At 39.7% G+C, this 25,325-nt stretch overlaps 1 protein-coding gene across 2 annotated transcripts; it reads left to right on the top strand.

Annotated features, from left to right (window-relative positions):
- The first annotated feature begins 941 nt into the window (after nt 1-941).
- On the top strand, nt 942-21,493 carry LOC109057418 (interferon-induced very large GTPase 1-like). 2 transcript variants are annotated; one of them, XM_042776744.1, is made up of 5 exons: nt 942-1,019; nt 2,296-2,385; nt 2,489-3,115; nt 3,647-3,714; nt 15,710-21,493. In XM_042776744.1, exons 2-5 carry the CDS (start codon nt 2,382-2,384, stop codon nt 20,456-20,458), a joined length of 5,448 nt encoding a protein of 1,815 aa, XP_042632678.1. In that variant the 5' UTR covers nt 942-1,019; nt 2,296-2,381; the 3' UTR covers nt 20,459-21,493. The 2 variants fall into 2 exon arrangements, with proteins under 2 accessions (XP_042632678.1, XP_042632679.1); XM_042776745.1 differs by having other exon boundaries at nt 977-1,019; nt 2,290-2,385.
- The last annotated feature ends 3,832 nt before the right edge of the window (nt 21,494-25,325 follow it).

Below are 25,325 nucleotides of genomic sequence, written 5' to 3' on the forward strand. Positions count from 1 at the left end.
ACTTGGTCAATACCTACCTGCTAACTCTAAGGACTAACCATATACCTGATTTACCTCTCTCCAGCGATCTCCAGTGTCCTCCTGTTCCCATTGTGTGTGTCATCATCCTCCATCGTCTCAAGCCACCACCTCTCGGATCATCTCACCTTCCTAGACTACAGCACCGTATCCTCACCCATTGCTTCACCATTGCTCACCTTCACCTCTGCTTGTGTCAAATAAAACATCATTCCCTGTCATTCTCAGTCTCCGGTCCCTGACTACCGTAATAACCAAACGCAGAAGACCAGGCAGATTAGATTACATTTATTTATATATTTTTTATTCTTCTGTGGCTTTTTCTGTTTGTATATTTTGTATTTTCACATAATAAATGACTGCTATATTGTATTTTTTTTCTTGCATTCTTGTTTTCTTTCTTTTTTCCTAATGTCCTGTTGCAAATAAAGCCTTTACTGCAGCAATTCTGTCTCTGCCCCCCCCCACAATTATGACATTGTGTTATGATCGACTAAATGTTCCTGTTGGAAGAGAACGTGTTAGTGTTTTGGTGCGTTAAGAGTTTAGAAAAATTGTTGGAAGTATTAAAAAAAAATGTCATAGCGATCATAAAAAAATTTAAATTTATCACAAAATAAACACAAATTGCCCTCATCATAAAATAACACTTGAGTGCTTATCTCAGAGATGTTTTGCAGAGAATAAATGACTGAGCACATGTGGAAAGCAGGTGATTTGTGTCTATTATGCAAATTATTAACTATGTCAATAGTCTAGGTGCATCAGCATTCATTAGAATGAGGATAAAAATAATGCTAACACTTGTTGTAGGCCTACACAAAAATATTTGTAATTGTATGCAGTTACACAAACATACCAACGAATCAAACGCACCCACTTTCTCAGAGGTCATGTGATTTCTAATAACACAGGGACTGTGTCTATATAAAAGCCTGCAGAGACCGCTTTTCGGATCACTGGACCGATGACACACAGAGAGACAACAACACACACAACAGGTTTGACTTTATGCTTAATAAGATCATTTTTGATTGTTTTATTTATTTAGCGTCTTAATGTAGGCTATTATAAGGAACAAAACATGGATAAGAATTACTTTATTTGACATGCTATATGGACAGACCAGAATTAGTTGAATTTTTTTTTTAAATAACTTACTGTACACGGTTGTCCGATGGATTATAGATAATGATAATAGAACACAGAAACATTTTATTGAGAGGCGTTTGCAGAAACATTTCCAAAATCAGATGATTAAAAATAAACTAACCAGGTCTGAGTCCTGCACACTCATGTGTTATTTATGTCGATAGATGCCACTGTTGTATCTCTTCTACTTGTCAGTGATGTTTATAATGGCGACTGATAAAGGCTGTCTATCTAACCTTATGCGATGTTTGGTCTCATCAACCGTGCGTTAAAATACAGCATTCTGTGTAGATTTCAAACGAGTCGGATACGCGTTGTGGTGCATGATTTCACAGATTGGAAAACGGTCTTATTCTGCAGAGGCGCTGCAGTCAATAGGTCTCTTAATACGCTAGGGGGCATTGGCCAAAAATTAAGGGCGATTCCCAATCTGTGGGCGTTTTTCAACTGCTTTACGATTTGTTGAAACCCACTGGGTTCTAGGTTAAGGGTTGATTTTATGCTGTCTGGTAAAAGTGGTTACTGATTGAGAAATGCCTGATTTGTTCTGTATAAAGACTCCCTTCTTGCCCTTCTTCTCCCTTCTGAAGTGCAGAATTCTGTAATCAAAGCTGTTGATCCATATTGATGTAGGAGAGAAATTATAAATTAAATAAAAACTTGGTGAATAAATATTCTTATGTATATTGTACATATATGTGATGTACATATGCCATTTATATTGATGTACAATATAAATTCTGTAACTTACATGTTGTAGATTGTTACTTACAACTGCAACCTGCAAAACAATCAAAATAATAGTCAGTATTGCCTCAAAATTCCTTCAGATGTGCCTAGAAAAAAAAAAGATTTATATATCAACTTTTTATTTGCATAAAGAGTTCAGTATTTAAGTTTTTTTTTTTTAGAAATATGACAACAATAACATCCCATACACTGCACTGTCGGGGTATTTGAGAAAATTCACATAATTTCTACATAAGAAACATGATATCAGAGGTGCAAAATCAAACATTTTATAAGACTACTGTACAGTATGGTTGTGTGAACCAATGAGCGTAAGCTGTGTCATCAGCCAGTCATTTCCCCCTGTGCTTCTGATTATTTCATGATAAGGAACAGTCTGGGACCAATTCCAAAGCTGATGAGCCTGCAGACTGAGTGGAGCACCTGATTCGTTGCTGACTGTTGCTCTGTCTCTCAGCAGTATGGGTAAAAAACAAATCTAATTTTTTATGTTACTGACTCGTAAGACTTGTTCTTATATTTCAGTGTATTGATGTGTTTTCAAGAACAATTATTTTGTTCATTTTAGATTGCACATTTCCCAATCTAACCATTGTGACAGCTGGAAACTTAGCAGCTGTCCAGTTTGGACAGGACAACATTCTCCTTGGAGAAGAACAACCAAATATTGAAAATGTAGAAACATCCAGGATCGTTCCTTTACGGAGGAAAATATCAGAACACCACGTCACGGTGATCAACTTGACTGGCTTACATGAGACTGAACTTCACCTGGACCCTGCTAACGATGTCATTGGTCAACTTGTGCATGAGAGCGAAATCAACACTTTCATCTTTGTAGTGCGACTGGGTCAATTAACAGATGCTGATAAGATGGGTCTTGAATGGCTTCAGAGAGTATTTGGTGAAGACGTTCTTCAGTTTGTGATGATTCTCTTCACCTATGAAGCAGAAGAAGAGTGTGACACCATAACAGATGATCTGAAGAAAAACCTTGTACTAGAGCAACTGCTGGAGAAATGTGGAGGAAGATATCACACCTGTACCAAGATCATGAACAACCAATATGAGATGAGAGAACTGATGAAGAAGATTGACCGTCTGTTTATTGAGAATAAACAGCAGCATTACACTGGAGAGATGTACAACACAGCAAGAGAGAGAGAAGGCCTGCAAAATAATGAATGTGAAAGTGGTGAGTTAGTAGATTTGTGGACTATAATCTTACATTCTGATTTAGAATTCACCCGGTATGATGTTATAGATATATTTGTTTAAAGAGATTAGCCTTAATGATATCCCTTACGAAAAATAAGTTTATTCAAGTGTGCTATTAGTATACTTCTTTTAAACAAAAAATAGGAAAGTATGCTTTTAGTTTACTTTTTATGTACTTCTCAGAAATGGGCTTTATGTACTTCTCAGAAATATACTTAAAATGACATTTAAGTATACTTGACTTATACTTACAAAAAGTCTAAATATACTTGAACTTTACTTAAGTATACTTAATAAAATAAACTTGAAGTATACTACTTTTTGGTAAGGGATATCAGTTCAAGAAATGTTAACTGGTTAAATATTCTCCAATTAGAATGAAAAACTCAAAGCTTCTTGATGAAATGTAAATATTGCTATTATATAGGGAAAAAAATGTTCTAATAACTGTAGAAACTGTAGAATTCTTGAAAGTTAATTATCTGGGTTTTTGTTTGTTTGTTTCAAGATGAACCTACAATCAATAAGGACATAATGGATCCCACCACAACAACAGAAATAGAAGAAAAACACAGAGTAAGAGCTGAGTTTTGCGTGTACATATATTAGCTGATTATTATTATCTGCTTGACAGTTACATCCTCAAATTACTCAGTGGTTTTATTGGGATTATATGAACATTACATTATCCTGATGACAAGGAAAGTTAAGAAGCAATTTGGAAAAATTTTTGCTAAATACAGGGAACCACAAGCCTAATTTCAGTCTCAGATCGTGCATCAAAAGCTTTAAACTAGCTTCTGAGCAAATTCGGTCATGAGTAGGTCAGTCTGCTGCTAAACATTGTTATATTGAATGATACAATACAACCTCAGTACCTGAAGTGGGCAAAAATTAAATCAAGCTAAACAGCTCTCACTTCCTATTGTAGGGATCTTGTAAGGATGACTGACTCGGTTGAGTATTTGAATCCATTTGCGGAGATGTTTATTGTGGAGAAAACCACACACAAGGATAAGGCAGATAATCGTGGTCAAATAACAAGCAAGGTCAATATCACAGCAAGCAGTCCGTACAGCAAACAAATCCAAATCGTAATCCAACAAACAAGGTCAAGAACAGGCAAAGAACTACACGAGGCAATCAATGTGGCAATGAGAAAACGCTTGGTAGAGACAGGGGTTAGCTGGCAATACTTCGCAATCTGTTGTACAACTGAGCTGGATTTAAACAGGAAGCTACAGTAAGTGGAGGAAGAAGAAGAGCACAGTCAGTAATGAGGAGATGGCGCCCTCTGGCGGCTGGATGAATGGATGGTTGATGTTACAGATTCCTGCCCCCTAGGAACACCTCCAGGTGTTCTTCGTGGACGTCCCCTTGGTCGAGGTGCTGGACGATCCGGATGTGCATGATGGAAATCCCGGGTCAATGATGGGTCTAATATGTCCTTGGCGGGCCACCCAAGATCTTTCTTCTGGGCCGTAGCCCTCCCAGTCCACTAGGTATTGTAGCCTGCCCCCCGACGTCTGGAATCTATGATATCCTTGACCAGGTAAGCCGGAGCTCCATCAACATCCAGTGGTGGGGGGGCTCCCTCTCCTCGGAGGCAGGACCGGAAGCAGGATGAGCAGGTTTTAACAGAGATACATGAAATGAAGGAGAAATGCGATAATGAGCTGGGAGCTCTAACCTGTATGTTACTGGATTAATTTGCTTTATTATCCGAAATGGGCCTACATACCGTGGACTGAGCTTCTTGCAGGGTAGCCGTAACCGTAGATCTCGAGTCGATAACCATACCCTCTGACCCGGCTGATAGTTTGGGTGGGGACTTCTCCTACGATCTGCTTGGGTTTTCTGGGCTCTGATTGCCCTCTGTAGCCTCACATGAGCGCTGTCCCAGACTCTTTCGCTTCTTCTGACCCAGTCATCCACTGCCGGAACTTCTGAAGGTTCACCCGACCAAGGGAACATGGGGGGTTTGATATCCTAAAACACACTTGAAGGGGGTGAGTCCTGTAGATGAGTGAGTAAGGGAGTTTCTTGCATATTCTGCGCAGGGTAGGAATTCATTCCAACGTTCCTGTTCTTGACTACAGTAGGATCTAAGATATCGCCCAATTTCTTGGTTTACTCTTTCCACCTGTCCATTTGCTTTGAGGGTGATAACCTGATGTTAAACTGACATTTATGCCTAATTGTTTGCAGAAGGCTTGCCATACTCGGGACGTGAATGTGGGCCTCTGTCAGAAACAATATCCTCTGGTATGCCATAAATTCGAAAACATGTTGAAATAAAGCTTGTGCTGTCTCCATAGCTGTGGGGAATGCTTTTTAGTGGAACCAGACGACAGGACTTAGAAAATCTATCAACAATTACCAGTATGGTGGTGCAGCCGTTAGAGCTGGGTAGATCTGTGATGAAATCCACTGCCAGATGAGACCAGGGCCGCCGAGGGATAGGCAGGGTTCCAAGAGACCAGCTGGAAGTTTTCGTGGTGTTTTTGACTGTGCACACATGCTGCAAGATTTGACATACAAAGAGACATCCTTTGTTAAATTAGGCCACCAAAATGAATTGCGTACCAGTTCCTCTGTCCGCTGAATGCCAGGATGTCCGGAGCTCAGAGATGTAATGAACCCATTGCATGATGCGCGCTGCCGAAGAGATCCTGGGAACGTATTGGCGGTTAGGGGGGCAACCTGATGGTGTGGGTTCTGTTAGTTGTTGTTTTCTTTGAATTTCCTCCATTATATCCCAACGAATAGGTGCCAAAATGACTGATGGGGGTAGAATTGGTCCTTGGCAGCAAGAAGTTTCCTCTGACTCATATATTCGTGACAACGCGTCGGCTTTACCATTCTTGCTTCCTGGGCGATATGTTACTGTGAAATGAAATCTTGTGAAGAATAATGACCACCGAGCCTGCCTCGGGTTCAGACGTTTAGCACTCTTGATATACTCCAAATTTTTTTGTGATCTGTAATCACCTGAAATGGATGACGTGCTCCCTCCAACCAGTGTCTCCACTCAGACAGTGCTTCCTTGATGGAAAGTAGTTCCTTGTTTCCTACATCATAGTTTTTTCTCTGCTGTGGTTAGTTTTCTGGAAAAAGAAAGCACATGGAAAAACTTTACCAGGGTTTCCTTGTCTCTGGGATAGAACTGCTGCCGATGCCGACGTCAGAAGCATCTACTTCCACTATGAATGGTAGGTCAGGGTTTGGGTGTTTCAGAATTGGAGCAGTGGTAAAGCTTGTCTTCAGGGTATCAAATGCGGTCTGGGCAAGCTTTGTCCATGATAGTTTCCTTGGTTTCCCCTTAAGCAAAGCAGTGAGTGGTGCTGCAATGGTACTGTAGTCTCTGATGAATCTCCTGTAAAAGTTAGCAAATCCTAAGAATCTCTGTATTTCCTTTACCGTAGTGGGACGTGGCCACTCTGTAACTGCCTCAACCTTCCTTGCGTCCATCTCCACTCTCAGTCTTAACATATAAGTGGTTTGCCAGTAATCGAGACAGAACATCTTTCACATGTTGGATATGTTGCTCACGTGTCTTCGAATATATTAGAATGTCATCAATGTAGGCGATAATGTGGTCATTTAGAATGTCCCGAAAGATCTCATTGATAAATGATTGAAACACAGATGGTGAATTGGATAGGCCGTACGGCATTACCAAGTATTCATAGTGCCCCTGGTGGTGATAAATGCTGTCTTCCATTCATCACCTTCTCTGATCCTGATTAAATTATAGGCACTTCGTAGATCAAGCTTAGGTAAAAATCTTGGCTTCCCGTAATTGTTCTAAGGCTGAGGGGAACTAATGGGAGTGGGTACCTGTTCTTGATAGTGATGGAGTTTAGACCACGATAATCGATACAGGGGCGTAGGCCACCATCCTTTTTTTCCACAAAAAAAAATCCAGATGCTGCGGGTGATGTGGATGGGCGGATAAAGCCTGACTCCAGAGCTTCTTCAATGTATTGTTCCATGGCCTGCGTTTCTGGTATAGTTAATGGATATACCTTACTTTTAGGAGGGTGCTGTGTTAGGTAATAGGTCTATGGCACAGTCCCACTGGCGGTGTGGAGGTAACGTAGCAGCTTTGGCTTTGCTGAAGACTTCCTGGAATTCAATGTACTCTGGGGGAATCTTAACTGGTTCGTTAGTTATTGGACTTTCAACCCTTGTGGTTAGACATGGAAGTGGTATATGACCTTGTAGACAATGACTACAAAAGCATTTGACAACAGAGTTCATTTAAAAAGCTGCTTTTATGTTTTTAGTGTAATTAAAGGGTTAGTTCACCCAAAAATGAAAATTATGCTGCGTTTTACTTACCCCCGAGGCATCCTAGGTGTATATGACTTTCATCTTTCAGATGAATCCAGTTGGAGTTATATAAAAAATTGTCTTTGATCTTTCAAGTTCTATCGTTGCAGTCATCGGGTGTTGCATTGCTTCAGTCCAAAAGAAGTGAAATAAAAAGCGCCCTTCCATAAAAAAAGTGTCTCACACTGGGGTGAACAAAGGCCTCCTGTAGCAACCGATGCGTTTTTGTAAGAAAAATGTCCATATTCAAAACGTAATAATCACTTTAATCTAGCTTGTGCTCACTGTTGTAAATGGAAGCAGTTCCAGGAGCATGACGTATGAGGTCAGCTTTGCGCATGTGCTGCTCAGAAGTGACACACGCGGAAACGCAGCGGAGAGATCAAAACAAAACAACGGTCAAGAATTAGAAGTACAAAACGAGGATTTGTAAAGAAGAATGTCAGAGGATTTCGATATAAGCCAAGAGGAGACTGGTTTTCCTTTGCTAAAGAAAGGAAACTTTGCTTCCTCTGATCCTGTAACAAACATTGGTTTTCACGAGACTCGCCGGCGCATGCACAACGCTGACCTCATATGTCATGCTCCCAGAACTGATTCACTGTACAACTATTGGCACAAGCTAGAGTAAAACACAGCCTAATTTAAATTTTTGAGTGAACTAACCCTTTAAGACTTGTATTCTGTAACATGATTAAAGAAAGACTTGAGTTCTGTAATATGATTACATTCTGTACTGATTACACACTGTCAGAGAACACTGTCATTGTATGTCATGTTCACATATAATTTAAAGTTTTAGAAAGAAATTAGAGTTAAATGAATAACATTTTTAACAAGAACAAAATGAAATGCCCAAAATGGCAGACTCAAAGCAAAAGATTTTAAAGGTGCCATAGAATGCATTGATACAATATTTTAAATTGTTCTCTTATGTCCCCAGAGTGTGTATATTAAGTTTTATCTCAAAATACCCCACAGATAATTTTTATAGCTTATTGAAATTGCCACTTTTAGGCTATGAGCCAAAACGCGCTGCTTTTGTGTTTGTCCCCTTTAAATGAAAATGAGCTGGGGCTCCCGCCCCCCTTTTCAGAAGAGTGCGGAGCTTCAAGAGCTCATGCTCATGGGCAGACCACCGGTGTTACGGTTTAACTGGTGGTGACTGTGGTACTGATCCTCACATTGGTTCCAAACGCAATTTTTAACTCCCACTATCCTATTCACGATCATTCTGGTAGCACATGAAGGCAGCATTAGTGAAAACAGGCAGAGACAACTGTAGCTTTAGCAACATTAGCCTTACAGAGAGCCACGAAAATCTTTTGGAATACAGAATATGATGCGTGATGCTTACTTTGTCTGGAGTCTGGACGTTTGCGCACAAAGCATTGGTATCGATCCCTCTTTCAGAAGCAATCTTTGCACAATCCTGCCGACTCCGCTGTTCTAAGGGGAAGTCGTGGCCTAATGGTTAGAGTGTTTAACTCCTAGCCCTAAGGTTGTGGGTTCGAGTCTCGGGCTGGCAATACCACTGAGGAGGACTGAGGTGCCCTTGAGCAAGGCACCGAACCCCCAACTGCTCCTCGGGCGCCGCAGCATAAATCGCTGCCCACTGCTCCGGGTGTGTGTGCACGGTGTGTGTGTGTTCACTGCTGTGTGTGTGCACTTTGGATGGGTTAAATGCAGAGCACAAATTCTGAGTATGGGTCACCATAATTAGCAGTATGTCACATCACTGTCACAACTCCAGCACTGAACTGACCCTCGTTTGTTAGGTAGTCTGGCGTAAAATGTTAGCAGAAACATATAGGAATTTTCTGTTGTTTTTTTCCGGGACATTTCCTTTGAAAATGAAATTTAACCACTGTGTCCTCAGCGGTCTTTGGAGACTCCTATGTTCGCTGGTGTTTCCCAACACACAACACTTTTAATGGCTCTTTGGCGCTGATATTGTGTCTCCAGCAGCTACAGCAAGAAAACAGTAATGGTGGACTGTTGCTTCTCACTCAGGGCTGTGTATATACTAATTGGGCAGAGAGAGTCACAAGAGTATGACGTCATAGTCTGGAACTGCTCGTGTAGAGAGACTGTTTATGATTTTTTGGGATTATAAAACAATGAGTGAGTGGAATTTTACCATTATAGACTGGTTGTTTTCACACACTGCAAGTCAAGTCAAGTCACCTTTACTTATATAGCACTTCATACAAAACAGATTGTGTCAAAGCAACTGAACAACATTAATTAGGAAAACAGTGTGTCATTAATTCAAAATGACAGTTAAAGGCAGTTCATCATTGAATTCAGTGATGTCATCATTCAGCTCAGTTCAGTTTAAATAGTATCTGCACGCCAGGGATGACAGCGGCAAGGAACCAAAACTCCATCGGTGACAGAATGGAGAAAAAATCTTGGGAGAAACCAGGCCCAGTCGGGGGGCCAGTTCTCCTCTGGCTAGATGAAACCAACAGTTCAATTCCAGGCTACAGCAAAGTCAGATTGTGCAGAAGAATCGTCTGTTTCCTGTGGTCTTGTCCCGGTGGTCGTCTGAGACAAGGTCTTTACAGGGTATCTGGGGCTCATCTAGTTGTCCTGGTCTCCGCTGTTTTTCAGGGCTGTAGAGGTCCCTTCTAGGTGCTGATCCACCATCTGGGCTGGATATGTACTGGATCCGTGGGGCCTGTAGTGACCATCTAATCTGGATACAGACTGGATCTGGTGGCTACGGTGACCTCGGAATAAGAGAGAAATAGACTAATATTAGTGTAGATGCCATTCTTCTAACGATGTAGCAAGTACATCGGGTGTTACAGGAAGTGTTCCCGATTCCGGTTTACCTAATTCATGCAGCCTAAAATCCTTTAACAGATTTGGATATTAGAAGCGTATTCGTGTGTTATGTGTAAGCCAGGTTAAAAAGATAGGTCTTTAATCTAGATTTAAACTGCAAGAGTGTGTCTGCCTCCCTAACAATGTTTGGTAGGTTATTCCAGAGTTTAGGCGCTAAATAGGAAAAGAATCTGCCACCCGCAGATGACTTTGATATTCTAGCTGTTATCAAATTGCCAGAGTTTTGAGAACGCAGTGGACGTGGAGGACTATAATGTAACAAGAGCTCATTCAAATACTGAGGCGCTAAACCATTCAGGGCTTTATAAGTAATAAGCAAAATCTATACAATGTTTAATAGGTAGCCAGTGCAGTGTTGACAGAACCGGGCTAATATGGTCATACTTCCTGGTTCTTGTAAGAACTCTAGCTGCTGCATTTTGGACTAGCTGGAGTTTTTTTCATTAAGCCTGCAGAACAACCACCCAATAAAGCATTACAATAATCTAACCTTGAGGTCATAAACGCATGGATTAACATTTCTGCATTTGACATTGAGAGCATAGGTCGTAAATTAGATATATTTTTGAGATGGAAAAATGCAGTTTTACAAATGCTAGAAACGTGGCTTTCTAAGGAAAGATTGCTATCAAATAGCACACCTAGGTTACTAACTGATGACGAGGAATTGACAGAGCAGCCATCAAGTCTTAGACAGCGTTCTAGGTTATTACATGCAGAGTTTTTAGGTCCTATAATTAACACCTCTGTTTTTTTTCAGAATTTAGTAGTAAGAAATTACTCGTCATCCAGTTTTTTATATCTACTATGCATTCCGTTAGTTTTTAAAACTGGTATGTTTCACCGGGCCGCAAAGAAATATAGAGCTGAGTATCATCAGCATAACAGTGAAAGCTAACACCATGTTTCCTGATGATATCTCCCAATGGTAACATGTAAAGCGTTAAGAGTAACGACCCTAGTACTGAGCCTTGAGGTACTCCATACTGCACTTGTGATCGATATGTTACCTCTTTATTCACTGCTACAAATTGATGGTGGTCATATAGGTACGATTTAACCTTTTCAGTGGTGAGTTTAAAATATTCTAGCGGTCCCCCCAGAGTGAGTTTTTTTAAGACGACTGTTATTTTAGAACGTTCCCCTTACTGTTTCCATGACGACACGTCAGGCTTGTCACGTGACACACCGCGTCTACAATAACACTGTATGACAGATGGATCGCTTTTATTTAGTTTTTCCTTTTTTAATTTCAAATATTCACAAACTTGCATACCATGTCATGAACAATCTGATATTCCGATTCATAAATATGTGTAAATGAGTGTGTTTGGTCGTTTAAAAACCTTTCTAAATTATCTTGATCGTGATCTGTAATGTGAGACGGGTGCCGCCATGTTTGTTCTGTGAGTCCTGTCAGTCAGATTTACAGCACGTGAATTCATCAATTTCTCCCGAAATACAGGTAATAAGTGGCCAGTGAACTGGGTGAAGAATAGAGTGAACTTTATAGATACTTACACTATGTGTATCTGATATGCATAAAAAACATCTGCAAATTAAATTTGAATGGATTATCATTGTTGCTTCCATAGACATATGCGTGTTTTTTTCAAACTCTAAATGTATTGTTTTACTAGTATTTATGTGTATTTAAATGTCTGAAACCTAAAATATGCATTATGTGGTTAATAATACTGCATAGTTGTGATAATATGACAAGAGCAGTGCACGTCTGTCTCTGGCTCAGCGCCAGCCAACGCGCGAAAGCGCAGTTTGAATTTGGCAGTTATGCGACGTCACTGAACGTTCTAAATCCCATATGTGGGACCATACGCCCAGGGGCACGGAAATAAGAATCCCATATGTGGGACCGTACTGCTCAAAAAGTTAAACCATGCTAAGGCACTTCCATTAATATGAACAAAGTTTTCTAGTCTATGCAAAAGAATGTTGGGGTCAATAGTGTCGAACGCAGCGCTAAGATCCAGTAGCACTAATAGAGAGATACAACAACGATCAGATGATAAGAGCAGGTCATTTGTAACTCTAAGGAGAGCAGTCTCAGTACTATGACACGGTCTAAATCCTGACTGGAAATCCTCACAGATACCATTTTTTTTCTAAGAAGGAATATAATTGTAAGGATACTACCTTTTCTAGTATCTTGGACAGAAAAGGGAGATTCGAGATCGGTCTGTAATTAACTAGTTCTTTGGGGTCAAGTTGTGGTTTTTTGATGAGAGCCAGTTTGAAGGTTTTGGGGACATATCCTAACGACAATGAGGAATTAATAATAGTCAGAAGAGGATCTATGACTTCTGGAAGCACGTCTTTTAGGAGCTTAGATGGAATAGTGTTTAACATACATGTTGTTGTTTTAGATGATTTAACAAGTTTATACAATTCTTCCTCTTCTATAGTAGGGAATGAGTGGAACTGTTCCTCAGGGGATCTATAGTACACTGTCTGATGCGATACTGTAGCTGACGGCTGCATGGTTACAATTTTATCTCTAATAGTATCAATCTTAGAAGTAAAGTAGTTCATAAAGTCATTACTGCTGTGCTGTTGGGAAATGTCAACACTTGATGCTTTATTTTTCGTTAATTTAGCCACTGTATTGAATAAATACCTGGGGTTATGTTTGTTTTCTTCTAAAAGAGACGAAAAGTAATCAGATCTAGCAGTTTTTAATGCTTTTGTGTAGGATAGGTTACTTTCCCGCCAAGCAATTCGAAAAACCTCTATTTTTTCTTTTCCTCCAGCTGTGCTCCATTTTCCGGACTGCTCTCTTTAGGGTGCAAGTGTGCTCATTATACCACAGTGTCAGACTGTTTTCCTTAACCTTCCTTAAGCGTAAAGGAGCAACTGTATTTAAAATGCTAGAAAAGAGAGAGTCCATAGTTTTTGTTACATCATCAAGTTGTTCTGAGGTTTTGGATATGCTAAGGAATTGGGGTACATCAGGAAGATAACTTACAAAGCAGTCTTTTGTGGTAGAAGTGATGGTTTTACCATACTTGTAACAAGAAGTAGAATTTACAGTTTTAGCTATATGAAGTTTGCACAAAACTAAATAATGATCTGAGATATCATCACTTGGCTGCATATTTTCAACACCATCAACATCAATTCCATGTGACAGTATTAAATCTAGAGTATGATTTCGACAATGAGTAGGTCCTGAGATGTGTTGTCTAACCCCAATAGAGTTCAGAATGTCTATAAATGCTGATCCCAATGCATCTTTTTCATGATCAACATGGATATTAAAATCACCAACAATTAAAACTTTATCTGCAGCCAGCACTAACTCGGATATAAAGCAAACTCTTTAATAAAGTCTATATGGTGCCCTGGTGGCCTGTATACAGTAGCCAGTACAAACATCACAGGGGATTTATCATTAACGCTTGTTTCTCTGGATAATGTTATATGAAGCACTATTACTTCAAACGAGTTATACTTGAAGCCCGCCCTCTGAGAAATACTGAAAACTTTGTTATAAATTGAAGCAACACCTCCGCCTTTACCTTTTGGACACGGCTTATGTTTATAACCGTAATCTTGGGGGGTACACTCATTTGAAACAAACAGAGCACATCTAGGTTATGATCAGCGATCATATCATTTACAAAAAGTGCATTTGTAGAAAGGGACCTGACATTCAATAAGCCAAGCTTTATCATTTGTTTATCCGTATTGCATCTGTTTTTTATTTGTTGAACCTCAATTAAATTGTTACTCTTAAATTGGTTTGGACGTTTTTTGTATTTTCTATTTCGGGGAACAGACACAGTCTCTATAGTGTGATATCTAGGTGAAAGAGTCTCCATGTGCTGAGAATTAACTGACTTCTGTGACGTGAGGCGGCTAGCAGACTGTCGGTTTAGCCAGTCTGTCTGCTTCCTGACCTGGGCCCCAGTTACTCAAGTACAAACTCTAAGACTATGTGCCATATTTCTAGTGAGAAGAGCAGCACCACCCCAGGAGGGATGAAGAACATCTCTTTTCAACAGGTCAGGTCTGCCACAAAAGCTTGTCCAATTGTCTATGAAACCTATGTTATTCTGCGGACACTACTTAGACATCCAACCATTGAGTGATGACAATCTGCTATGTATCTCATCACCACGGTAAGCAGGGAGGGGACCAGAGCATATTACAGTGTCTGACATCGTGCTTGCAAGTTCACACACCTCTTTAATGTTATTTTTAGTGATCTCCAACTGGCGAAGTCGAACATCATTAGCGCCAGCGTGAATAACAATCTTACTGTATGTATGTTTAGCATTAGCCAGCACTTGCCAAGATGCCAGGTGCTCTGACTCCCGGTAAACATTGGACTATAGTGGCTGGTGTCTCTATTTTCACGTTCTGTACAATAGAATCGCCAATATCAGAGCACTTTCATCAGGTTTCTCAGAGTGGGGAGAACCTGTTTAATGTTTTGATCAGAACGGAAGAGCGGTGTTTTGACTCCCGACTATGCCGCCTCACAATCACCCAGTTGCCCTGCTGCAGAGGCGCTGTTACTGGAACCAAACAATGTACAGAACTCCCTGAGCTAGATGCATCCAAAGCTGTATCTAGAGCCCTCACATTCTTACTGTCCTCAATTACAATAACAATAGAAGCCATTACTCACTGTGATTGATGAAAGATTCTTACCACAGTTGTTTGATGAACTTGTGGAAAAAAAAAACGGAGTGAGAGAAAAAAAAGAAACGTAGCGAGAGAGAGGAGAGGAGAAAAGAAAACAGCGATAGGAATGAATGGAAACACTAATGACAACCTAACGAATGCTAAGATGCTGCAGGTGCGCTGCACTCGCGGATTTAGAAAAAAAAGCAAACAATAAAATTAATCAGATTAGATTGATAGATTATGTCAGAAATATGGTGGGAATTAAGTTATATTTTATCACTTTAAACATCAGAGAGTAATAGTAAGATAGAGATTCTACAGAAAAACAAAGCTACACGGAGCTACGATCACAAACCAGCAGCAGCAGAGCAAGCAGGAAGCAGGAATAACACTGCCCAACAGTGACACTCGCCTGACACTGCAGCCACAAAACTGTGCTCAAACTGTGTTTTTTTTTTTTTATTTTGTGCCTTTTATGTAGCATTAATTTATTTTTCCTGGTCTTGCTTGAGATAATGACATATATATTGACTTTTTTTTCAGGTTAGTTTTTAGAAGGGATAATGAGAAATTAAACATAAAAAAGCTGTGAATTCTACTTTTTAAAATATTTTCTATAGAGTAGATACAGATGACATACCGCTTGTAACATAGCAGAGTATTTTAAAGCAAACACTGCAAAAGATCTTGCATATAAATGATGTAAAACCACTTTGTGTCTTTTATTTCACAGCGAACTGCTGAAGAGCAGACAACTGAAAGTGAGGGACCATATGAGCATGTAGAAAAAGAAAAGCTTACAAGGTTAAAAGCACTCTTTCACAGACTTCACCTTGACAAGCATGACTATAAACTGACAGCCGCAGATGTTCTTCAGTTAACTGCACATTCGTTACAGTCCAATGAGTCTTGTGCTGAAGAGGAGCTGATTCATACTTTCATACACAAACTGCTGATGATGGACTATAAAGCAAGATGTATTAATGTTAAGACTGATGAGGAAGGTCACAATGATTCATTTAAACAAGAAGCCGATTTTGATGATTTTTTTTCCGAAACAATTTCAGACCACAAAACAAGTAAAACTGACCCTGTTCATCCAATGGATGTTCAGATGGCTGCGTTTCATTGTGCTGATGGTTTCCTGAAGCAGCTGATGGTGACTAAACTGTCTCAGTGTCAGTACGCTCTTCCTCTCCTTGTTCCTGATCCATTTACACAAGAGATTGAAGTTCCTCTCTGGACATTCAGACAAATCAACAAGAGCTGGAAAATGAAGGATGCTGACAATGAGATCATCAGTCAAATCCAGCCGGTCTTCAAAGCACAAACTCCAATGGTGTCTTTCTTCAGGTTTGGCTCTGTATCCTCATCCAAGTCTCAGCTGATGAACAGTCTGATCAATGAGAAACACAACACGTTCTTCCACAGGAATTGTCCAGGCAGCAGCAGAACCAGAGTCCTGATGGATGGAGTGGTGGAGATCACCTGGTTCTGTCCCTCTGGGAAAAACACTGATAAATTCAATGACTGTGTTGCATTCTGTAATCTCCATGGTGATGCAGGAGACAATGAGAAACAGCTACAGATTCTCACTGAAATGGCCTCAGTCAATGTTGTTCTTCTACCACAACTTCAGAGGAATGACAAAAGAATGATACATGTTGAAAAACTCTATAAAGACTCAAAACCACTCATTTGTCTTTTTGCTGAGAGGGATTCAGTTCTCACGGAGACACGGAAAGGAAAATACAAAATTGGTTTGAAAAACAGAAGCCAGTCAGATATATCTGAAGAACTCAGAAGAGCTATAAATGAATGTTTCTCATTGTCATCTTCCACTTTCATTCTTGAAGATGTGTCCAAACACTCAGACATCATAGTAGATGAGAAAAATGATGACGACTGCAGGAATGGAAAAGAAGCAGCGCAGCAGATGATGAGTTTGCTGGAGAATAAAAACCTGGCTGAAATCAAAGAATCAGTTCTGCCCCATCAGGGGAAACTGTGGCATCAGTGGTGTCAGAAAAACAAAGAGCTACATCGACCTCAAGCTAATGAATTAGACACAGAGCAGAGTAAAAAAAGAGACATGACAAAAATCCGTGAAGAACAGTATGAGTATGATGTCAGTGAGTTTATAAAGATCTTCATTAAAGAAACAAACTCAGGTTCTGCGAAAAAGATGTTTTTCCTTAAATGGCTTGGAATCCTCCTGGATGAAAATACCTCAGCTGACCTCTCTGCTCTTTATCACAAGTATACTGAACAGTGGTCAGCAGTCTTAAAACTGAAAGAGAACAATGATAAATCTGAACAGCTTAAGACTGAACAAACAAAACTTGAGGGAATATCTGAGAAACTTCAAGCTGCAGCCTTTGGCTTGGAACACATCATGAGGGAGATTGGTCAGATCTATGAATCATGTACATCTGTGCAGAAGAGCAAGGTAGGCCTGGAGTTTGAGATCTCTTCTCTGCCGAGTATTGCAGCAGAGATGATGATCTCTGGATTTCCATTGGAGCTGATGGATGGAGATGCTGGTCATGTTCCTGTGATCTGGATTACTGCTGTTCTAGATGAAGTTATCAAGAAACTTGGAAACATGAGAGTATTTGTGCTGTCAGTTTTAGGGGTTCAGAGCTCTGGTAAATCCACTATGCTGAACGCCATGTTTGGACTGCAGTTTGCGGTCAGCGCTGGCAGAACCACCAGAGGAGCTTTCATGCAGCTGGTCAGAGTGTCAGACGAGATGAAACCACAGCTGAACTTGGACTATATTCTGGTTGTAGATACTGAGGGTCTTCGTAGTTCTGAGATGGCTGTAAGATTAACAAGACATCATGACAATGAAATGGCCACATTTGTTGTTGGTCTTGCAAATATGACACTGATCAACATCTTTGGTGAAAACCCAGCTGAGATGCAGGACATTCTTCAGATTGTTGTTCAGGCCTTCCTGAGGATGAAGAAGGTCAGACTGAATCCCAGATGTGTGTTTGTGCATCAGAATGTTTCAGACATCACAGCTGGAGAGAAAAACATGGAGGGAAGGAGACGACTGCAGGAGACACTGGATGAGATGACAAAACTTGCTGCTAAAGAGGAAGTCTGTGATGTTGAATGTTTCAGTGATGTCATTGCATTTGATATACAAAAGGATGTGAAGTATTTTGCTCAGCTCTGGGAGGGCAACCCACCCATGGCACCAACAAACCCAAACTACTGTGAGAATATTCAAGAGCTGAAGGAAACTATTATGTCTCATGCATCTAAATCAGACAGAATGAAGCTGATAGACTTACAAGATCGCATTCAAGAGCTTTGGGAGGCATTGCTGGATGAACGATTTGTGTTCAGCTTTCAGAATTCTCTGGAGATTGCAGCATACAGGAAACTGGAGACAGAATACAACCAGTGGTCCTGGACGCTTCGGAGTGCCATGCTGGAAATTGAGTACAAACTACACAACAAAATAGAAAATGAAGAAGTTGATGAGGTCAAGGAAAGTGATCTTAAAGTAGAACTAAAAGAGAAAAGTGAAGGAGTAAAAAGCTCAATGTCAGAATTCTTTGAGAAAGACAGAGATGCTGGAATACTGATTCAATGGAAAAATAATTTTGAGATAAAGATCCAAGAGCTTCAAGAATCCATCATAAGAGAAACAAATAGGAAATTAAATGGGATGCTTCAGCAGCGAGACTTGAAGAAGAAGATTGATTCTCAGAGGACACATCATGAAAACACTCTCTTTGAAAAGAGCAAAGAACTTGCCTTAAAACTCAAAGACCAAGCAAAAGATGAAGAAACACTGAAGAACGAGTTTGATTTGTTTTGGAAAGAGTGTGTGAAGAAGATCATCACAGACACTCCAATCAAAGAAATTGACATACTGAGAGAAGTGAAACTACTCCTCAGTGACATCTATAAAAGTGCTCCTGTAGACCCCTGGAGGGAGAGGAGTGAGTGCAGGGATGTTTTTTCTGTAACAAGTTATTCAGATTATGTACAATTAAAGAAATCCAGTGGAATTTTAAAAACAGCCATCAATGCAGCTAAAGAGAAGTTTGGTAAGACTCTTTCTAAAGAGGACGAAATTCAAATAACAATCTTTGTCACAGATGTTGACCAGCAAATAGACAAAAGGATCATGTCATTTAACATTGCAAAAATGGGCTTCAATGTCAGCTGCATTCAACAACTAATAGATTATATCAAGGCAAGAGTAAGACAACATGAGGAAGGGTCAGTGAACTATGTGTTCAAGAATGAATTCTCCATCGACTTGATTTGCTCCATCTTTAAGAGAGCAAACAAAACATTCACTCAGCAACACAGACTGTTTAGAGAAGCCAATGACCCTGTCCTCTTTTTGGAGAAGAAGAAAGAAGAGTATTACAGTATTTTCCAGAAACACCTTCAAGGAGCTGCATCATCTGTCATTTTTGGTGAGATCTTGTGTCAGAAACTTAAAGAGCGTATTGAGCAGAGTGTCTACACAAAGTCTGCAAGAGATTTGATAGATGATATTAGACTAAACCGTATATCATTGAATGGAAGCAGAATAAATCTGGAGAAACACCTCCTGAAGTTTCTGGCAGAAAAGGAGAATTTTTCTGCATACATGGACTACATTAATTATCCCAGAGAGCACTTTGAGAATTTCATCAGAGATGAAGTAAGTCAGTACATGACTGATCATTTCAGTCACAGTGTTTTGCCCAAGATGCAGAACAACAGTGAACTCCTCCAGAAGAAGATCATGGAAGCAGTACGTGAATCTACTGAACATGTTCAAACAAACAGTGGAAATGTTGATTTGTGGTTGAAGACTTTCACGCAGCAGCTCTCAGATGTGCTGATATTCTCTAAAAAAGACCTCATTGGAGTCAAACATGATGATGTTGATGATTTCAACCTTCTCAAAGAAGTGTTAACAACAAAACTTCCTGCTCTAATGCCTGACACGAGCAAAGAGTTCAACACAGATACATTTTATGAAAAACTGGACCTCAAGGACAGACCAGATGAGATTCTGATTGACCAGTTCTGTCAGTGCTGTTGGGATCAGTGTCCGTTCTGTAAAGCCACCTGCACCCAAACTGAAAACCATGATGGAGATCACAGGGTTCTTTCACACAGAATAACTGGAATCAATGGGCACTATTACGATGAAACTAATAATCTGTGTAAAGATTTTTGCTTTGAAGCAGTGGCAAGTAATAAAAGTTTTAAATCATCAGGTAAGTGGATACCATATAAAGAATTCAGAATAGCCAGAGAAGTTCATGATGAACGGCTTTGGAGGCAGGTATTATTAAGTCCTTGTCCTATTTGGGTGTACTGGAGGTGGTTTGTCCGCAGATTCCAAAAAGATCTGGAAAATTACTACGAGAAATCCTTTGTGGAGTGGGATTGGTTCCCAGTAATTCTGAAATTCCCCTCAAAAAATCAGGCAATTTATAGTTTACGCTTACATTGACCTTTTGGATATATTTATTTATTAGAAACACCCTGCTTTATTTTTTCAAAACATCCTAGAAACAACAGGGTATAGAATAGTATTGCTTATACCACTTTTCTTTTATGTTTTCTTCTCACACTGTTGATTAATGTTGCTCATCCAAATGGTGTGGTTATAAAGATAGTTTTGAGATGAGGGAATGACGCTGTGATCGTGGACGTGATCCAAGATGGTGGCATCACTGCTGTAAACATCTGAACAATCAAACATAAATACATAATTACATACAAGACAAACTTTTCTTCACCTCCTCATCTCTTTTATTATTAAACAAAACACAATGGACTCACAGCAACTGTGGAGAGCATCGAAGACGGATTCTCTCCATGATTCTTAGACTTTTATGGACACAACATCATGTCCCAGCCACAGAAAAAACACCAGCGTCGGAAGGATTCTGCAGAAACAGAAGAAAGCACCACAACAGTAGATGTTAGCTTACCGGAATCTATCAACAATAAACTGGCTAATCTCGAACTGTTACATCAAGACTTTAAGGAATTCGAAGTCAAGTCTCGAATTTAGCCAGTCTTAAACAGAAACGTTTCAAACCCAAAACAATGATCTACAAACAAAGATATCGGCTCTAACAACACAAATCAATAATCTCACCTCTGAGAATATCCAAATGAAAGTAACCATCCTAGACCTCCAATGCCAAAGTATGCGAGACAACTTAATTCTCTCAGGGGTACCTGAAACAACACAAGAAAACCCAGAATTTTTGCACTCCTCTCTGAAACTACCCATGACAACCATCAACACAATTACTTTCCACTGCGTACACCAGATCGGCCAAAAAAAAAAAAACAGAATTCAAACGACCCTGCCCAATAGTACCAAAATTTGAACATTACAAAGATAAAGAACTAGTGAAAAGCCAAAGAAGAGAACTACGAGGTATCCAATTTGGGATGAATGACCAGTTTCCTCGAGAAATACATAAACGATGAAAAAGACTAATCCCAATAATGAAGCAACAGCGGAACAAAGGAAAACGAGCGAGTCTCAACATAGACAAATTGTATGTTAATGGGCAACTTTACAGGAGCCCTGACATTACTTGGATTTAAAATCTGACAATTTAAGACCGACTTGCCAACAATGAAAGGTGCATGAAGGAAGGGTGGGAAAAAGGAAAAATAAAATAAACAAAAATAAAAGTCAGCACGTAACTCTCTATAAATAAATGATTCTTGTATACTCTACTAACTTCATCTTTTCAACTTTCTAAAATTTGGCTGTTATGTGTTAAATGTTCCATCTGCTTGTCTAGTTCATATACCACATCCTGTAACTTAATTAAAATATTTCAGCCTAAATATCTGAAGAACAATAAAATAATATGCAATGCAGTTAGAACTAGAAAACAACACACATATGAAGTTAGTTGGAATGTATGGGGCATAAATTCACCGGTTAAAAGAACCAAAATATTAAACTACCGGAAAAAATTAAATGCTGACATTTGTCTGTTACACAAAACTCACCTATTAGAATCAGAACATAAGAAACACAACTTACACAGATTTTTTTTTTTTTCATCTCACAATTCAAAGAAAAGAGAAGTAGCCATTCTTATAAGAAAAAATATATCAGTTGTCACTAATAAGATAATAACCGATACAGAAGGCTTAAAACATTATCAGCTAATTATGAATTACACAAATTGCTTACTTGCACCCCCAATACACAAAAGTTAATCACAAAAATAGAAGATTTCTTTACAATTCAGTAAGATATCTCTACTAATCATCTGAAAAACGACTGGGAAAATTAATTGGATATTCAGATTTCTGAGGATGACAGGGCAAAATGTCTTAAAAATATATACATCTGCTCTATTAATGCCAGACACCAGCTTATTCAGTACAAGGTGCTGCATAGATTACATTATTCAAGGGTCAAACTGAACACTTTTTTTCCTAATATTTCCCCTCTCTGCAATAAGTGCGAATCTGCGGAGGGCTCTCTTTGTCATCTTTTCTGGGCATGCCCAAAACTCTCTTAATTTTGGTCAGAGGTTTTTCAATTTCTCTCTGATGCTTATGCATGTGAATTTCCTTTAGATCTCGCAACTGCTGTTCTTGGCTGGTCAGCTTCCTTGCAATGTCTTCCTTGCATGCTTTTTGACTGTCTATACAGTATGGTATGACGATTGCAAAAAAAATCTATTCTTTGCACGTGGAAGAAAAAGTCGAAGCCACTATTCAAAACTTGGTTGTCAGAACTCTCCTCCTCCCTGCATGTGGAAAGACTAAGATATAATATGTCTGGAAATATAGATCAGTTTGATGCTTCTTGGAGGCCTCTTTTCAGTCACCTGTTAAAAACTTCTAATAACGGCGATACTATTTGAAATTTAATTTTCTTTTCTTGTAATTTCTTGCTATCTTCTTTAACTTCCATGTCAATCTTAATATTCTCAGGTTTTTCTCTCTCTAAATTTCATTTCAATATTTGACATTTTCTTTTCCTCAATAATTTGTCAAAACTAGCGACAACGTTGACACTGTTGCAAATCTATTCGCTCTCTGTTACTATGGTCATTCTCCTTAAGTAATGCCCTTGTGATGTAAAAAGGCCTAGGTTATCACCTATTATTATTATTATTTAATAATTGTTATTATTACAATATTATTTCACGTTGTCTATGATGTCATATTGTGCAAAAAGTTGCTTTGAACCCCTTTGCCTTTACTTGGTGATGATGTGGTTATCTGCTAAATTGAACCTAATTGAATGAGTTTCTTCCCCCCTTCTTGTTTGTGTAGTTGTGTTTTGTCCTGTCTTGTGGTTGTACTGTTTATGTGTCTGTAAATTCAAAAATACCACAATAAATATAATATACAAAAAAAAAGAAAATTAGTAATATTATTTATCTTACTTACAAAGAAAATAAAGGAAAATAAAAAAGGAGAAAAAAAATCTCACTCTAAAGGTCTACTGTTCAACCCAGTCAATGTCAATGTCTTTGAAGTACTGGAGATTGAAACCATTAAGGCAAGTCTTCAGTGTGATGATCTTGACTTCACAAAACTTCACAACCCCCCCCCCCCCCCCCAAAAAAATTGTTTGTAATGCAGTCATTTTAAACAAATTTGGTTGTGTGGGTGGAATTAACCTTTTAGGGCAGGATGGTATTTTTTTTATAGATGTCTTTGAAGATTAAAGTACTGTTCACAAGCTTGAACATGAACAAACCATTAAGACAGAAACAAATAGGCAATTCTTAAACAGTGAGATTTAGGGTAGGATGTTATTTTTTTTTTAGACCTGAAGAAAAGGACTGACAAAACCATTCCAAAAACTTGCCATTTCGGTTGAGTCTTACGTGTCCAAATATTTTTGGGGGGGCATTGTTTTAGCTGTAATTTTTGTTGTTTTTTTAAAAGTAGTAAAAAAAAATTATGCTCATTTGAAAAAAGAACTAAGAGTTTATATATATTTCAAGAATTTGAATTGTGTGGAAAAATGTTTTGTAAATGGAGATTTTGTGGAAATTTGTTTTGAATTAAAAGTGTGTTTTGGTTAAAGAGTTTAAAAAAATGGAAATAGTGTGACATGTTCACACTGCACCACTAGCCATATATTCCTGTATAGATCCTGCACTGTCCATCCTGTATTCACGCACTGTTCCGGCAGCTTCTGCAGCCATGCTGGTGCCAAATGTACTGCTCTGCATTCCTTTGGACTACATTGGTGAGGCCGAGAGGGGGATCTCGATGACTGGGCTTCGCAGGCTTGTGCCCTGAAGCAGTCACTCCAGTATCGCTGTTTCAGCGACAACACAACACAGGAGATGGCAATTACGAGTTATATGCCCAGAGTGGATTGGCGTAAGCTCGGGCACTACGGGTTGTCTCCGATGGTGAGAGGGATTATCGTGTCCCACTGGTCAGCTAACGCCCGCCTTAAGCTGGGCAGCCCTCAGTCAGTAAGGTGCTGACCCGCCACAGTCTGTCTGCTTCAACGGGTGCTTGGAGCTTAGGGAAACAACCGAAAAGCAGACTGCAAAACCTGCACCTGGCAAAAAAAAAAAAAAAAAACAGACAGCCTTGCGGCTGGCAAACTGGAATGTCAGTACCATGTGCCCTGGCCACTATGACGAACTACAACAAGTTGACGACGCCACGAAGACAGCCATCATCAACCGTGAGCTGAAATGACTGGACATCGACATTGCTGCTCTACAGGAGACCAGACTCCCTTCCAACGGCAGCCTCAGAGAACAGGACTACACGTTCTTCTTGTAGGAAAAGGAGCCTGAGGAGCCTTGAATACACAGAGTTGGATTTGCAGTGAGGCACTCCAGGTATGTCCAGAATCCTCTCTCTCCGCCTCTCTACATCTTCAGGGCCAGTCAACATCCTGAGCATCTATGCTCCTACACTCTGCTCCTCAGCTGAGTCAAAGGACGAATTTTATGAAGAGCTTGAGACCACCATCAAAGAGATCCCTACCAGAGAACACCTGTTCCTACTTGGGGACTTCAATGCCGGGATTGGAGCCGACCACAACTCCTGGCCCCGTTGTATTGGCCATTTTGGCATTGGCAAGCTTAACGAAAATGGACAGAGACTGTTAGAACTTGGTTCGTACCATGACCTGTGCATCTCAAACACGTTCTTCTCAACCAAACCCTGCCATCGAGTGTCCTGGCAACACCCCAGATCCTATCACTGGCACCAGCTGGAACTTGTCATTACCAGAAGACCCCTGCTGAACTGCATTCTTACTATCCGCAGCTACCACAGCACTGACTGTGACACTGACCACTCACTGGTTGGGAGCAAGGTACGCCTTCACCCCGAGCAGATCCACA

This window comes from Cyprinus carpio, chromosome A19 (assembly GCF_018340385.1).
Source record: "Cyprinus carpio isolate SPL01 chromosome A19, ASM1834038v1, whole genome shotgun sequence".
In the NCBI taxonomy this organism is placed as follows: Eukaryota; Metazoa; Chordata; class Actinopteri; order Cypriniformes; family Cyprinidae; genus Cyprinus; species Cyprinus carpio.